Source organism: Acinonyx jubatus, chromosome A2 (assembly GCF_027475565.1).
Source record: "Acinonyx jubatus isolate Ajub_Pintada_27869175 chromosome A2, VMU_Ajub_asm_v1.0, whole genome shotgun sequence".
Taxonomy (NCBI): Eukaryota; Metazoa; Chordata; class Mammalia; order Carnivora; family Felidae; genus Acinonyx; species Acinonyx jubatus.
The window spans coordinates 33,804,800-33,821,292 of NC_069383.1; the positions used below are offsets into that span (position 1 = coordinate 33,804,800).

At 37.3% G+C, this 16,493-nt stretch overlaps 1 protein-coding gene across 4 annotated transcripts in view; it reads right to left on the reverse strand.

Moving 5' to 3' along the window:
* MET (MET proto-oncogene, receptor tyrosine kinase) overlaps positions 1-16,493 on the reverse strand; it is a 111,732-nt gene that overhangs the window by 82,403 nt on the left and 12,836 nt on the right. For all 4 annotated transcript variants that reach the window (XM_053218178.1, XM_015067333.3, XM_053218176.1 and 1 more), the window contains one exon: positions 2,066-3,282. In XM_053218178.1, coding sequence (XP_053074153.1) covers positions 2,066-3,282 — 1,217 coding nt within the window. The remainder of the gene's footprint in view (positions 1-2,065; positions 3,283-16,493) is intronic.

Consider the following 16,493-nt stretch of genomic DNA (forward strand, 5'->3'; position numbering starts at 1 on the left):
TTCACTGGATAATCCTGACTTTTTGTTTCCCTTGGAAAATACTAAAGGAGTGAAAGGGATAAAAAAAAAAAGTTCAAATTTATTTTGAGAATTTCTAGAATTGATAAGTATTTTACACAGCGGGGGGGCTAAAATGTACAAAATAAGAAAATGAGATATCAATATTCCCTCATAAGGTAAAGTCTCTTTTTAATTTTTAACAGAACAAGATTTAAATAGCAAAGTCATGTGCTTTAGAGGCCCTGGAGGAACTTCTAATAGAATCTTTTAAAACTCGTGTTTCTGATGTAATTTATTGGATACAAAAAAGTATTTTCTCTGGAATGCTATTAATATTACATCCCCCCCCCCAATTTCAGGTTTCTGAAAGTCCTTTTGTTTCCTTCATTCTTCTGTATTTTCTGGTGAAGAAAAGGGGCAGCCTCATGAGGAATCTTTATTGCTTCTTACAGAGTTTCTGACATATATGATATGGATGCAGGGAGAAATAAGTCCTACTAGGGATTTATGCATGCATATTATTTTTTATTCCTAGACTTTGGAGGGGGAAGGAGGGAAGGTATGTCTTTAGTTCACTGAAACATGAATTCATTTTCTCAGCATTCTCTACCTTTATAAGAAGTTGTTTGTAGTTTCCATTTGGGGAAGTATCTCAGACATTTCAGCAAAAGTGAACCAAATGTTTCTGAATTCCTATGTCCTTGGTACCCTTCAGCAAATTATATACTCTGTTTCATCAAGGAGATGCTTAATGTCCTTCCTACTTACAATTTCAACCTTCTTTCTGAGGCTAAAAACTTTTAGAGTAGAGAGATTTGGATTTCCAAAGTCAAACCATCTATAGAAAAGCTACACTATTTGTTCATCCAATTATGATCACCATGGGTCATTATGTTAGGAGTAGCCAGGTTCATATGTTCAAATCTGGGCCCAAACCAAAAAGCCCAAGGACATAATGAACTCCTGTTTTGGTGCTCTTCTTCTAGTACTGAGTGATCTGATGGCTAGTAGGATAAACCCTCTAGTATAGCTGGTAGTTTTTACTACATCTAAATCAAAGCAACAGAGACTGTCCCTAACACCTCCTGTGAAAGTATCATTTCATGTAGGCTTAAACAAGCGTTGATTAAAATATTTATATTTATAAATATCAAACACCATCCAGGTAAAAGTACCTAACTAGAAGGTGGTAGACACATGTCTATTCAAGTAGAAAGTCCATATATGTTCCAAAGGAAGGATGTGAGAGCAAAACTTTTGTCTAGTTTCCTAAGTTATTCAGAGAAGTGTATTCACACATTTAAAAATATTTTATTTATCAACATTTTAGAAGAGATTTATTTTGTTTGTTTTTGGTTAATTTTCATGTAATGCCTACAATATAAAGCATTTATCTGTATAACAGTGAGTGAATGGGGCCTTATAAGGAAAATGCCTTCAAAAATCCACAAATTAACTTGAGCTTCTTATTCTAAATGTTGTAAAGACTGCATTGGGATCTCAGCAATTGTGTTTAACTGTTATTGTGTTACAGTTTATGTAAATTTGATTAGAACTATTAAAACTTCTATGAGAAATAAGTTTAATAATCTGAAGTGTTGGAGCACCTGAGTGCCTCAGTTGGTTAAGCATCTGACTTTGGCTCAGGTCATGATCTCGCAGTTTGTGAGTTCAAGCCCCATATGGGGCTCTGCGCTGACAGCTCGGAGCCTGGACCCTGCTTTGGATTCTCTGTCTCTGTCTCTCTCTCTCTCTGCCCCTCCCCCTTGTGTTCTCTCTCTCATAAATAAATAAACATTAAAAAAAAAACAATATGAAGTGTTGACAAACATGTAAACCCAAACTGTAAAATATATTTTCTTTTAGAACAACATTAACTTTTTCTCAAGCTATGATTTTACAATTAAATGAATATTCAATATTTAAATTTTCTTGGAAAGAATGTACAAATATTTTGGAAAAAGATCATTTACCAAGCACCAAAAAGCCCTTGATATTCTTTTCAGACTGCTACTTATTCTACTTATACCTTATAATTTATAAGTGGAAAATTAACGTGACTTACCCTATTAAAGCAGTGTTCGTGGTTGGGTCCATAAAAATGTTGAAGACATCTCACGTTGTTTTTGTTTACAATCTTGTTGAAGAATTCATTGACATATTTGATAGGGAATGCACAGACGGCAGAGCGATTCATTGGTTCAGCAGAATCCGGCTTGCTTTGTGCGAATACTCCATAGAGAATGTCATCATTCAGGTTGGCACCTATTTGCTTAGCAAGGTGGGCCCCAGGCTTACTGACATATGCAGCTTGGAGAATATTAAACACTTCCTCCCTTGTGGATCTCTTTCTTCTCTTTTCTGTGAGGATACATTCCAGAGGCATTTCCATGTAGGAATGCAATCCAGAGTCTACAGAACAGAACCTGATTATTCTTGTGTGAAAAGTCTGAGCATCTAGAGTTTCTCGCTGGACTGTCAAAAAGTAAATAAAACGGTTGCTTTCAAAGGCATGGATGTATTTAATAGGGTAGGAATCTCTGAATTCAGGGAGAACATCAATATAAGACTGGTCTGTTAAAAACTTAAAGCCATCTTGAGTTTCCTTTAGCCTTCTCACTGATATTGAATGCAATGAATGATCTGTTAGGTAAGAGGAATTTATGGTATTGCCCACGAAGAAGTTGATGAACCGGCCCTTTTCAGATATCAGGACTTTGGTTCCCAGGGCACTCACCACACAGTCAGGACAGTGGCTGGACTCTTCGTCTGCCTGTGGGGAGTACATGCAATGAACTTTTGACAGTATGTCAGCAGTATTGCTGGGTGGAAGGACATGTCGCTGGCAGGTCCCTCTGTGGACACTGCCACAGCTAATGAGTTGGTCGTCATAGTACGTGTCAATAAGTAGAGCCATGTTGATGTTATCTTTCCAAACACCACCTGATAAATTGGCTTTGTGGCTGCAGTCCTGACATGGGAAACAATCTGGGTGTTCCAGCACGGGCCCAGTCTTGTACTCAGCAACCTTCTGAAGGTCTTTGTCATTTAAAACGTAAATATAGTTAACTGCACCAAGGTAAATATGATGCTTGTGTAAAACAACATTCTGGATGGGTGTTTCTGCAGTGAAGTTGGGAAGCTGATACTTCATGTTCACATTCATCTCAGACTTTACTAGTGCCTCTCTGCACTCCCCATAGCTCTTCTGCACCAAGGTAAACAGAAGCACAAGGATGCCAGGTGCAAGCACAGCAGGGGCCTTCATGGTGAGAAGCTTATCTGCCAAAACATGTTCAAGGCGAGAGCAGTTTAGTTGTCATTAGAAACAAAGAAACTGAAAGAACTATACCAGTTAAACTATTAGAAACAAAGCTTCCTAACTGGAATTTTTACATCAAGTGAAAACAAAAAACTCTAGCTGGTTTCACATAAAGATGCATTGTACAGATGGACATGACTCCACATAGTTTAATTTTAGAACTCAAGCCAGAACGAGTAATTTTAGAGAACCATTATGAGATGCAAACAATGTTCTGTATTAAGACAATACAGCAACTAAGTTAGACTCATTTAGCAATAAAGTTAGAAACAGCAAGTTTCTTTCTTAACCGCTTGCTGGTTGTTTAATGTGGTTTAATATCTGTGGTTAATGACTAGGTTGATATTTAAGCCTTCTCAGTTAGTCAAGTAAAGGAACTGTGGTTCAGATTCATTTATTCTAGAAATCACAGCAGGCATTGTTTTCTTGGGAGCATGTAGAATTACTAGTCTAAATTTAGCTTCCTTTTGGAAGAAAACAATCATAAATTCTAGAAGCAATATGATCACATGCTGTTTATAGGATTTTGTGTGCAGAGGAAAGGTATGGTTATAATTTGGCTATAGCAGACCTATTGTTTTGGATAGACAAATGCTTAACTTAATGTGAGATCACTAGAAACATAAAAACAGCAAACTGAAAATGTATAAAATAAAATGTTCAGGGCTAAAGTCCTAGAATTATTTCTCAGAGAAAAACAACATATTGTTTATTACCAAGTCAAAAGCTATTTAGTAAAAAAAAAAAAAACAACAAAAAAAACACATTATCTTAACATTCCATTGTATGCACATGGACAGTATTTCTAGTTTTCAACGAGTGTATTTGTTTTTCAGTTTTGAAAAACTGAAGGTACACGTTACAAACCTTGTTAGTTCTAACTATAAAAGTTGAAGGCAAGGCGGTAGGTTAGAAAGGAGAGGACTTAGAAGGAATAGAAACCAAATAGCTATTACTCTTTCCCCTCATTTTTTGGTGCATAATTCTGACAGGACAAAAGGAACCTTTAAAAACTTACTAGGCATTATAACTATGCTAAAGACTAACCCTAGGTCTACAAAATCTAACAACTAGCATGTGCATGGCTCTGTGCTTGCACTATGGAAATGGAATGTGGTACTTACTCTTCAGTAAACCTACAGTGTGGTTGAGAGACAGCACACATACAAAAATAACAAGAATGCACAGCATTATAATACCCTGCATAGCACTAACCAAAGCTAAAAGCATTAAGAGAGGGGGGAATAATTCGTACTTAGAATTATTATGATTATGAGCAGTGTGTGCAAAGATACAGAGGCAGGAAAGAGAATATGGCATGGCCAGAAGAACTGCCCAGAGGGCCCAGAGAACTGCATGTAGTAAGCCCAGAGAAGCCCAAGGAAAGCAAATGGGGGAGATAAAAATTGTTGGAGCAATATTCCAAAAAGAGTAAAAAGAGGCACTTTCAAGAGCCTAGAACATAAGAGAGATCACTCTTTCTGAGACAGCAGGTGAGGATAAGTCAGATGAAGATAAGTACAGACACTGAGGGAGTTCAGGGAATATGACCTCAACATTCTAAAAATAAATTAGGGTATATGACCATCACTGAAAGTAATGGTTACAGAAGAGGGACTAGGTTCTTCAGATTGGAGAAAGAGGTTTAGAATAGCTACAATAAGGCATGCAAAAAGAGGTCAGCAGGAAATGAAAGTAAGGATTGCTTAATAGTTCCTAAGACAAAACACAATGTGTTGTGGCTTTCTCTTCAAGTAGAAAGAGTTCTAGTTGGACCAGAGGGCAAAGCAAAGTGTCATTAAGGTGAAGAAGTGAAAGAGGTATAAGCTATATAATAATAACAATAACATGTACTGAATGTTTACCATGTGCCAGGCATTCTGCTAAACCCTCTCATTTACTCTTTATAAACACCCTTTTCTTTTTAGGATTATTTATTTGAGAGACAGAGAGAGACAGAGAGAGAGAGAGAGAAGGAGAGGGAGAGAGAGAAAGAGGAAGAGGAAGAGAGAGAGAAAGGGGGAGAGAGAGAATGGAGAGCACAAGCAGGGAAGGGTCAGAGAGAGAGAGAGACGGAGAGAGAGAGAATCCCAAGCTGGCTCCATACTGTCAGCTCCGAGCCCGAAGCAGGGCTCTCACCCATGACCCATGAAATCATGACCTGAATTGAAACTGAGTCAGAGGCTTAACTGACTGAGCCACCCAGGCGCCCCTATAAACACCCTTTGAAGTAGAAAGTATTATTATTCTCCTCTTCCAGATGAGTAAACTAGCCAAAAGTCACACAGAACCAAATTCAATCCCATGTCTGCCTGACAGGAATCCGTCCAGGCTCTTAAATGCTTCACTAGTACTGAAGCAGCTTCCTGAGCTAAGAAGAAAGTGCACTGGAGCAGAAGTTAGACAATCAGAGCCCTGGGTCTTGCCCTTTCCCTCCCCAGCTGTAGGACTCTGGATAGTTCATCCACCTCTCGATCCTGGAGTGCAATATCTTCACAGAATTGTTTTAAGTATGAAAAAGAGATCTCATCTTTGAAAGCTTTGGCCGTTATACAGTGTATATATAAATGCAGGGTGTTGTACTTGGTATTTACATATGTAATTCTCATTGTTTTGAAACGTACTAGAAAATTTTTGGCAATAGTGGGGGGAATGACAAGAAGTAGAGGAAAAGAAGGGTTTAAAACAATTTTTCCTCTGAGAAGACAAAATTAAATTCCAAACAAACTATAAACATGTGTCTAAAACTTCTAGAATATATTATGGGGGAAAATTAAATGAACTTCTTGATATGGTATTAGTGTATCTTCTAAAATTGGGAACATTAGCCTACTACATAATTTATCAATGTATTTTCTTTAGGAAATATAGTAAAGAAAGAAAATAAATGAACCATTACTAACAAAAGAAAAAAAAAAGCATTACAACCAATTTGTACCTTAGTTGATATCCATTAATGCAATGTGGAGGGTGAATGACTTTTTCCTTTAGGCTTTCTGAAGGAGCCTTCAAAGCGAACTTTTTTTGTTTTTAATCTGAGGTATTAAATTATGTTTTAAAAATAAGGTCCATATCTTAAAGTTGGTATAGAAGTCACTCACAGTAAGTACTAAACCTCAATTAACTAGAATCCAAGAAAATGTACAAATATACTAATGGGCTTTGTTGTTATCTCACTTGATGAGAAGGCAAATCATTAAGAAAACCAGTAGGGAAGGAGGATATTTTTTCTGTTTAAGGGGGAAAAAAAACATTGCAGAATATCCCTGGAGTTAGCTAACCCAGTCTTCTTCATCTTCTTTACATTCTTTTGATAGCAAGCAGTGAAGCCATATTTCAGACTGAGAAATCAAAGAAAGGTTATTTTTTTTTTAAATTAAAGCAAATAACCAGGGCTAGAGCCCATTGTCAACAATAGGACTTTTAATTAAAATACAGGTTTCTGTTTAATCCTCAGATAATGAGAACACTTAAACATCCCATTTCCTTGATCATTTCAATTAATTAAGTCTCCTCCCCATTAACAAAGGTGTATGTTGGTTAGACTAGATCTTCTCCAGGAAATGTCTGTCTTTCATAAGGAATGGAGGAGGGACACCTTCTGGAACTATTTCCTTGCTGAGCTATGTAGCCTGATGACACTGCTGGTTAAATAAGTGGCAGTTGAATAGTCAAGTGCACAGGCTCTGGAGACAGACTGCGAAGTTTAAAACCATTTGCTGTCTGTGTGGCCCTTGAGCAAATAACTTCTCTGAGCCTCTGTTTACTCATCTGAGATATGGGAGTGATTGTAATTATCAGTGAATCTCAGACTAGTAGGGGAGACAGACAAATAGACCGCAGTTTAAACTCAATGTGGAACGGTCTATGAGGGTCCCTGAAGGGGAGCTTAACCAGGCTTGGGGAGTCAGGCAGGCATCAATCAATCATGGTCTTTTCCTCATAACACATCCAGAATCCTGAGGTGTAGCCTGGGGGAGAAACTAAGTTTTGCTTGTTGCAGTGCAGCCAAATAGTTGTATGACCCAAAGCCAGTCACCCAACTTCTTTGGCCTCAGCTGCTTTCTTATTTGCAAAATGATAGTGTTGAACTCCTCATGTGCTGGAGCCCTCTGTCTCATGACAGCCTATTGCGTGCATCTCTTCCCAACTCTGCGTTCAGTGACCTATCTTGAAATCCACCTTGGGTGGAGTATTTACACCACAGAAATTGGCAAACATTACAAATCAGGGCTTTTTTCCTTCCCTGAAGATTATGAAATATTTATAAGCACACTCCTGGGCTGAACTAATGACCTCCAAAAGTTATTTTCTAACTGTAATAATTTTCAACTCTGAGATTGTTTTTTTACAATTACATTCTACTTCAATGCTATTGCATTGGCATATATTGCTTTTTCTTTTCTATCTATATAATCTGCCAGATCGGGATGTGTGAGCAATTTTAATATTTATATTGGTAGTGATTCCAGAAATACTTTCATTTTTCATACATTTTTGTCTTGATACATTTATTCCTGTGATGTGCCTGGATCAGGCTTTCAATATAGAATGACTTTTTTACTGTTTCTGTTTATTCTTTCTTTCTGAAATAGTGCTAGCCATCTAACCAACTTTGAGCTCCTTACTAAAAGGAACACGTAAAGATGATTCAAACAGATTGACTAATTCATTCTGTTACCATGTTGTACACATAGCAGGTGAAAATGAATCATCCATAAAACATTTCTTTATTTCTTTTCAGTTGATAGTTAAGATAATCTCACTGGCAAAACATTTCCTGGGAGTAATTATCTAAATGGCACCTTGGCTATTAAACTCTTGGTATTTAGGAGTATTTCCTCTAAAGAGATTACTCTGTTAGCTAGGAATACCAGCTCAGCCTAAACTTAAGACAAACTACTCCACTATGTCTGCCATCTATCTGCCTCTAGTTTTCTCATTAAACTAACTTACATTGGTTTTTCATTCCCCAGAAATATATTTAATTCTCGAAGAATTTATTGAGTTGCCACCTGTGCCTATCACTATTACTGCTGTTGTCATTACTGTCCTCCTCATCAACAAAAACCGATCACAAAGCACATGTGTGTTGTATTCAAGCACTGATATCTCAGGAAAAAATACCACAGGTGTAATGGAATACATTTGTAAGAGAAATTTTCTAGACTTTGACAGAGATAACTTTGCTTTCTTTAGGAACTGATTTTCTTAAAATCGTAATAATTTACAATTACATAAATAGCACTATATAGTTTACAAGGTACAGTCAGTTACATCCCACCTCGAGTCTGCATAATTATAAGGTAAGCATTATTCCTGTGTTTTCAGATAATGAAACTGAGATTCATAGAAGATAAAATATTATGTAAAATGTACTAAACATGCAACATAGTTCTTGTTTCTAATTTTTTAAAACATGTATCATGCTTATTTGAGCTGTTTTAAATTATTTGCATTTCCTAGAAAATATTTTTATTCAAAAGCACAATATTTTGGTAAACATTTGTTTTTACCTACCCAGTTCTCAATGTCTCTACTACTGGCAACTCGTTTGAAAACCCTCCCCCTTCTATCTAATGGGGCTGTCATCACATGGCTTACCTCCTTACCACAAGGTGAGCTTGCAGACCAAGCTGGCCTTTCAATGAACTTTTCCTTTGATGCAGAGCTTGGTCAGGATAAGCACATGACCAAAGCAAGACCAATCAGAGTCTTTTTAAGGTTTAATACAGATACTGGGAGAGGACCTCTCTCTTTCAAAGATCACAAGCACTAAAAATGATGTTAACTTAGAGCATCTAATGCCCAACTTTGGCATCCATTATGAGGAGAAAGCCTGACTGAACATGAAACTGACCCATGTGACAGGAGAACCCAGACACGGAGAAAGGGAAGTTCTCGATGTTATTGTTCAAGCCTCTGTGCCCACCATGTGTAAAACTAATGGAAACCAGTGAAATCTTTCTTCCTTCCTTTCTCTCTCTCTTTTTTCCCATCAGCAATTTCATTGCGATTCTTTTATTCCTTGCTCCTAAATAAGTCCTCACCAAACAATGTCCAGTTGAAAATACTACAAACCTCTGAATTCAAACACAAAGTCAAGTGCATAAAAGCAACTTTAAGTAAAATATTACAGTAATTAGAACAAAGAACAAAGATGGTTTCCTTATTTACTTGAATAATTAAATATTTCACTCTGATGGGGCGTCTGGGTGGCTCAGTTGGTTAAGTGTCCGACTTCAGTTCAGGTCATGATCTCATGGTCTGTGGGTTCCAGCCCTGCATCAGGCTCAGTGCTGACAAATTAGAGCCTGCAGCCTGCTTCAGATTCTGTGTCTCCCTCTCTCTGCCCCTCCCCCACTGGTGCACTGGCTGTCTCTCACTCTTTCTCAAAAGTAAATAAACGTTTAAAAAATTTAAATATTTCACTTGGATTTAGAAACACATTTATTAGTTAAAATTTCTGAGGTGGTTACTAGTTTTTTCCTGCCATATAATTCCAAATTTTTTCTATATTTACATAATATAACCTCAAGACAGAAATAATGTATCTAAGTGAAGAGGCAAGATATAAAAAGCAGAAAACATTTCAATCCTGCTTTTAAGTATATAAAAGGGATTTACGATGATGGAAAATGGCCGAGGCCCCATATTAAGGAAATTGCAGCCATAAAAAACAGTCATAGCTAAATCTCCAGGAGGACTTGCCAGAGTGAAATCCTAAGAAAAATTCTTAGCCTTCTCCACACTTATATTATTTCTATTAACTTTAAAAGTAGGCCCATAAAAGCAAAGTTAAGAGATTCTAATAGGAGATTCCTGATGTCATTTAAAATACTGTATTTATAAACATTCACTGTATATGAATCATATTATATCACACAATATTAGTCAAATGTTTGTCAACATCCATTGGACACCATGCACTTATCTAGATACTGAGAGTTCCCACTCTCAAAAAAGTATACAGTCTGTGGACTTGAAGACAGAAAGATAAATGCTAAAAATCTAAGTGTATAACCTAAATTGAAAAGTGAATGGATCTACCAGGCTGTTGAGCAAGCAAATTTTAAAACATTCTTTGTTGAACATTGGATTCTTATACCTAAAGATTTACTAGTGTTATGAGCATCAAAAAAGCCTAAATTGACTTTAGAAAGATAAAACAATATGCCATGTCAAAAATCCTATCTAATGTAGTCAGATACTACTTTGACAATGATTTTTAACAGTAAGTTGAGGACAGAAGAAATCTTGAGGATTTTTCAGCCTATCCAATTTCTCTATAATATGACCACATTTAAATGATCTGAATACTCAGGGGTCAATCCTATGTCTGATATTTACAAACTCTTTTGTTTGACAACAGTCTTCCCAACAGTTCATAAAACCTACTAGAAAAGAGGTGAAGTGTAGTGGAGAGAGTATGGGCTTTGGTGTCAGAATTTGATGTGATGTGAATCTGGGCTTTACCACTTACATACCTTACAACTGTAAGTGTCAGTTTCTATCTAAAGCATCGGGATAATGATACACATCTTGTGGGTTGGCCATGAAGGTTAAAGATAAATCATGAGACACTGGCATTCACTCATGCAGCATACATTGGCATTCAATAAATGTGGCTATCATGCTTATCCTAAGTTGTGTGTTAGCCAGTTTTTGCCTGCCTTCATCAAAAGTGAGGAACTTGGCACAGTCTAGTGGGTGAGCCCACTCCAAATGCTTGGTGACTATTTCATCACCTTAATCCTCTCAGTTTAAATACTGTTATTTCTTATTTTCCCACACTTTGGCCATTTGTGGTTTTTCTCTAAACCTGTCAAGTTCCTGAAGTCACTCTTAAGTTGCCCTCCAAGACAAAGACCATGGTAAAAGTCTTCCACTCTAAGGAAGAACAACAAAAAAGGAAAAATTACTTTACCACTTTAAAGAAGAGTAAACCCACACCATCACTGAAGTTTTAGCAAATAAAGATACAGGATTCCCAGTTAAATTTGAATTTCAGATAATAATGAATACTTTTTAGTATAAATAAGTCCCATGAATATATTTAAAAAAATTTTTTAATGTTTATTTTTGAGAGAGAGAGAGAGAGAGAGAGAGAGAGACAGAATCTGAAGCAGGCTCCAGGCTCTGTCTGAGCTGTCAGCACAGACCCCAATGCAGGGCTTGAACCCAAGAACCATGAGATCATGACCTGAGCCAAAGTCGGACACTCAACTGACTGAGCCACCCAGGCACCCCTCCATGAATATATTTTATGTGACAATCCTAGTTGTAAGCAAATGGAGAAAAATCAGGGAACAACTACCCTTTTTACTAACAGAATTCAGATTGAAAAGATTTTGGCCAAACATATTTATCTATTGGAGTAGAACAGTATTTTTAAGGTTTTTATAGCACATATATGTTGCATAACTGCATATGATTATTTTGTTTCTGTTGTTTTGTTGCTATGTGTCTAAAACATGCTGTTTTCAAAGTGATTATCTGTACACAATAAACTTTATTTGTACAGTAAACTTTACACAGTAAACTGCTCCTAACGGGTGATTTTAAATATCATGTGAAGTTATAATTATGTGAAAGGGAGTAAAAATTCTTTTTTTTTTTAATTAAAATCAAGGAAAAGATTTGTGTGCTTGTGGAGAAAAGTTATACTATATAAGGCAATCTGTCATTGACACAAAATTTCTAGAACAAAGAAAGTATCTTTAGATTGATTTGTATACTTAATTTATAACAAAAAAGCTTACTAAAAATCACATATAGGTGGCTATAGGAGAAAACAAGTTAGACTAAACTTGGTGCAATAATAATTTTCACATGTTATAATTAATTAATGTTTTAGGGGCTCCTCTAAACATTGAGGCTTGATTACTACACAAATGTTATTTCTTTGAAAAAGACCTAAATAGTGCTTTTATTCAGATCCTTATCCAATATTGCATCCTTTCTTCTTCCAAAAAACATTTTTAAAGTTGAAAATCATAGAATTATAGCGTTAGAAAAAGCCAACTGTGCATTTTCTAGTTGTAACATATGACTGAGACCATTGTCCAAATCTCATCTGGTAAGAATACAGATAAAAGAATAGAATTTCATTATATTCTCAAGATTATCCTTCATACATTCATAATCTGTTAGTAAACATCTTTGTCCTTTTAAGAATTGCTGAAAGTATTCAAGTTCTGGGAAAGAAGAATAAATGGACATTTGTTTTAACATTGTACATATTATAAAAAGTCCTATTGAGAAAAATACATTGAATTGTCAGAGTTCTGAATGATTGGAAGGGCTTTTGTCTCATTAATAAGTTGTAGGTCAGACAAGAACGTTTCATTACCCTTGAAAATGTGAACACTGAACTTTCACTGTTAAGAAAGTGCTAAGAAGCTTGAAATCCTATAAAAGTAGTTAAAAATAATTTTTGGCCTAATGGATAGGTGTAATTTTATAGTTTAGATTGTGCAGAAGTGCTACCAGGTTTTCTTCAATTAATCCGGGGACAGTGAATAATGAGAAAGTACAAATCTCACTTGAGAAACATCTTCCTAAGCATGTAAGTTAAAATAAAATAAGCTTAGCAACTTTTTCCAGTTGTATTCAAGCACAGGGTTGGAATACGATAAACCTGACTGAATAGTCAGAATGTGAAGCACTAAAGGGAGACCAGTTAGAAAGGAAGCTGGTACATTACTCATTAATGAATCAGACATATTTCCCTTCCTCAGTGTTTGAAAATGTCCCCAGCATAAGGCATGGTGAATTCCAAGTGTGGGGAGTTGTGCTCAGAACTGGGTCTATATAACTGATGAAACCTCCTGTGGTGTTACCTAAAGCAGAAATCAAATGGTTATGAGAAATGGTGGTGGTGAGTAGATCCCATTTGTGTCCTGGTGGCTGTCAGGTAAAGAGGAACCAGCACCTAGGGAAAGAGAGACAATGGGAGAGGCATGGGGGTGCCTAAACTGGAAATATACAGTCAAATCCATGTGATGTGGGCATTACTCTGTAACACTAATTTCACTAAGTTCTTCGGGTGGTCTGAATTTTATTTTGCTCATACCTGAGTACTTTTCTTGGAAATCAAAGTTAGCAAGTAGATTCTCTCCCAGGGGAATGAACTAGGGACCTTTTTCAAGATAAATTTTGTCAGTATATAACATAGTCTTTTTCAGGAAAAGTAGAAAAAACTTTTAGAAATCATAAAAATACTATGAATGGAAGGAATAGCCAAACCTATCACATATTATATAGATGTGGATTCCTTGGCTGAACATAATGCAATTAACAATGTTGGGAGAAAAATTAAAAGCATATAAATATCACTACATTGAGTTCAATATATAATCAGAGAATAAAAGAGCCAAATAAACTTTCTATAAAAATCTTAAAATACTTTTAAAGGGATAGAGAATGTCAAGCAAAAGCTATCCTTGTAAAAAACAGAACAGTACAGAAAATAAGTACGTAGGTACAAAACTCAATTTCTAAAACTCAGTAAATACTTTGGATCCTTGAAAAATCAATAAACCAAAAGGTGAGGACATTAGCACAACTTAAAAACAACTGTGCTCAGGATTGTGTTTATATAACTGATCAATTCAAGGAAAAATAATCCAGGGCATTTGTGTTTGTGTGTAACGGGGAGTTGTGTGTGTGTGTTTGAGGGAGAAAGAAACAGAAAGAGAAAGGAGAGGACAAGACAAAACAAAAACAAAAACAAAAACATTTCAACCATATCAGTGTTGCTCACTGACTGGCAGTCCCAGCCTCCCACCCCACTGTGCTATAAAGTGCTATGAAGACAGGTGCACATTGCTAAAGGAACACAGAGGGACAAACAGCTAATTGTAGCCGAGAGGCAGAGCCAAGTTGTATGTTAGCATGGAGATAATACTTGAGCTGGGTCTTGCAGGTTAGGAGTTGCTTAGGCACAGTGGAGGCAGGGGACAGGCAGGACACGCACACACAGGCACCTAGATGAGAATGTGCAGGGCTGTTCAGGAAGTTGGCACAGAGACTATGTGGGCTGGGCTGGGCTGGGTATGGACGAAACTGAAAGATTAGTCCAGGGCCACATCATAGAAAGCCTTATACATCCTGTTGAGGGATCTGTAGTTTATCTGTAGTAAAGAGTCACTGGAAGGTTTTAAGCAGGAGATGGAAATGAGCATAATACTTGTAATTACACATATTAGACAATTTTGGTAACAATGTGGTGAGTGGAATGGAGTGGAAAAAAGCTAGATGCCAGAAGACACAACAGAAGGTCACTGCATCTGTCCAGGCAATTGAAGATAAAGACTGACAACAGTGAAGATTCCCTGATCTGTATCTTCATCTCTTTATCTCCAGAGTCCATACATCCATCTCTCAAGCATGAGCTTTGTTATGTCCAACAGCTATTTAAGACAGATTTAAGCTATTTAAATCTGACAAATATTAATTAAGGCCTTAATATGTGTGAAGTACTTAGGGTGGGGTGGGGGTACATCAGTAAACAAAATAAACAATCCTGCTTTTATGAAACTTACTTTCTAGCAGTTAGATACAGAAAACAAATTATACATGTAGTGTGTTACAACGTGAGGAGTGTTGAGCGCTACTGGAAAGACAGAGAGAGAGAGAGAGAGAGAGAGAGAGAAGGAAGGTGGTGGGAAAGGTCTGTGGCTTTGAAAAATTGAGGAGGTAGCTTTTAAGGAAAGAGTTGAAGGACAAGAATTAGCCATCTGAGATGTGAAGGGATTTCTTTTTTTCTTGCAGAGGCAAGAGGGACCAAACTGAAAGCATGCCTGATGTGTCTTATTTGTTAATAACACTGGACTCTGGTGATGGGGAGATGAGATCAGAGTGGACAAAGAATCAGACCATACAGGGCCTTGTAGGCCACTGTGAGACTGGGTCTTTTACTGGAGTGAATGTGGGTGTTGAGCAAGGCAGTAAATATATTTGAATGGAATCACCTTGACTGTGTGTGTGTGTAAGAAGACTGGTGGTGGCAGGGGGATGGGATAGGGCAAAAATGGAGAAATGAAATCAGTTGGGAGACTGTTGTAGTAGTCCGGGTGAGTGATGGCGGTAGCTTGGGCTAGAGAGGAAGGAGTGAGTGATGAGAGGTAGCTGAATTCTGGTTATATTTTGAAGACAGAGCTATGAAGATTTGGTAAAGGAGTTGGAGATAAAGTGTGCAAGAAAAAAGGAATCATGAATACTCCAAATATTTTGGTTTTTGTAACAGGGACAATGATTTTGCCACTTATTGCCATGGAGTAAGAAGCTGGTGGGTGGACCAAGCCTGGCGGAAATGTATGACAATCAGGCACTTTAGTTCTGTTCATGTTTGAGATACTTTTTAGGGAAGAAAGGTCTGTACTAGAGATTTAAATTGGGAAATTGTCTGTGTAACGATGGTGGTATGAAAAGCCATGAGATTGAATGAGACCACCAAGGAAAGGAGTGTAGAGAATGCAGAGGAAGCCTGTCTGCTGAGGCACACCAAACCAGGAGGCTGAGGAGAAGGTGAATGAGAAAAGTAGACTAAGAAGAAACAGTCAGATGTTCTTCCCATGAAAACTTATTTTACCACTTCAAATCCTATCTCAATGCCTAACATTCCCACTTTTCCAGGACATCACCCTTGACTCCATAGGTGTTTTAAACACGTTCATCTGCTTCCACTCACAGTTTAAGGTGGTATCACTTCTTGCCTGGATTACAACAGCTTCCTACCTGGTATTCCTGTTCTATTCTTGCCCCTGATCATCCATTACCCAATGTACCAGAGATATCTTTCTAAAACGACAATCTGATTATGTCACTTTGCTGTTTAAAAACAGTTCAACTTGTGGCGGCTGGGTGGCTCAGCTGGTTTAGCATCCGACTTTGGCTCAGGTCATGATCTCACAGTCTGTGGGTTCGAGCCCTATGTCGGGCTCTGTGCTGACAGCTCAGAGCCTGAAGCCCTCTTTGGATTCTGTGTCTCCCTCTCTCTCTATGCTCCTCCCCCACCCCTCTGAAAAATAAACATTAAGAAAAATAAACAATTAAAAAAAACAGTTCGACTCCTGGGGCACTGGGTGGCTCAGTTGGTTAAGCGTCAAACTCTTGCTCTCGGCTTAGATCATGATCTTACAGTTTGTGAGTTTGAGCCCCATGTAGG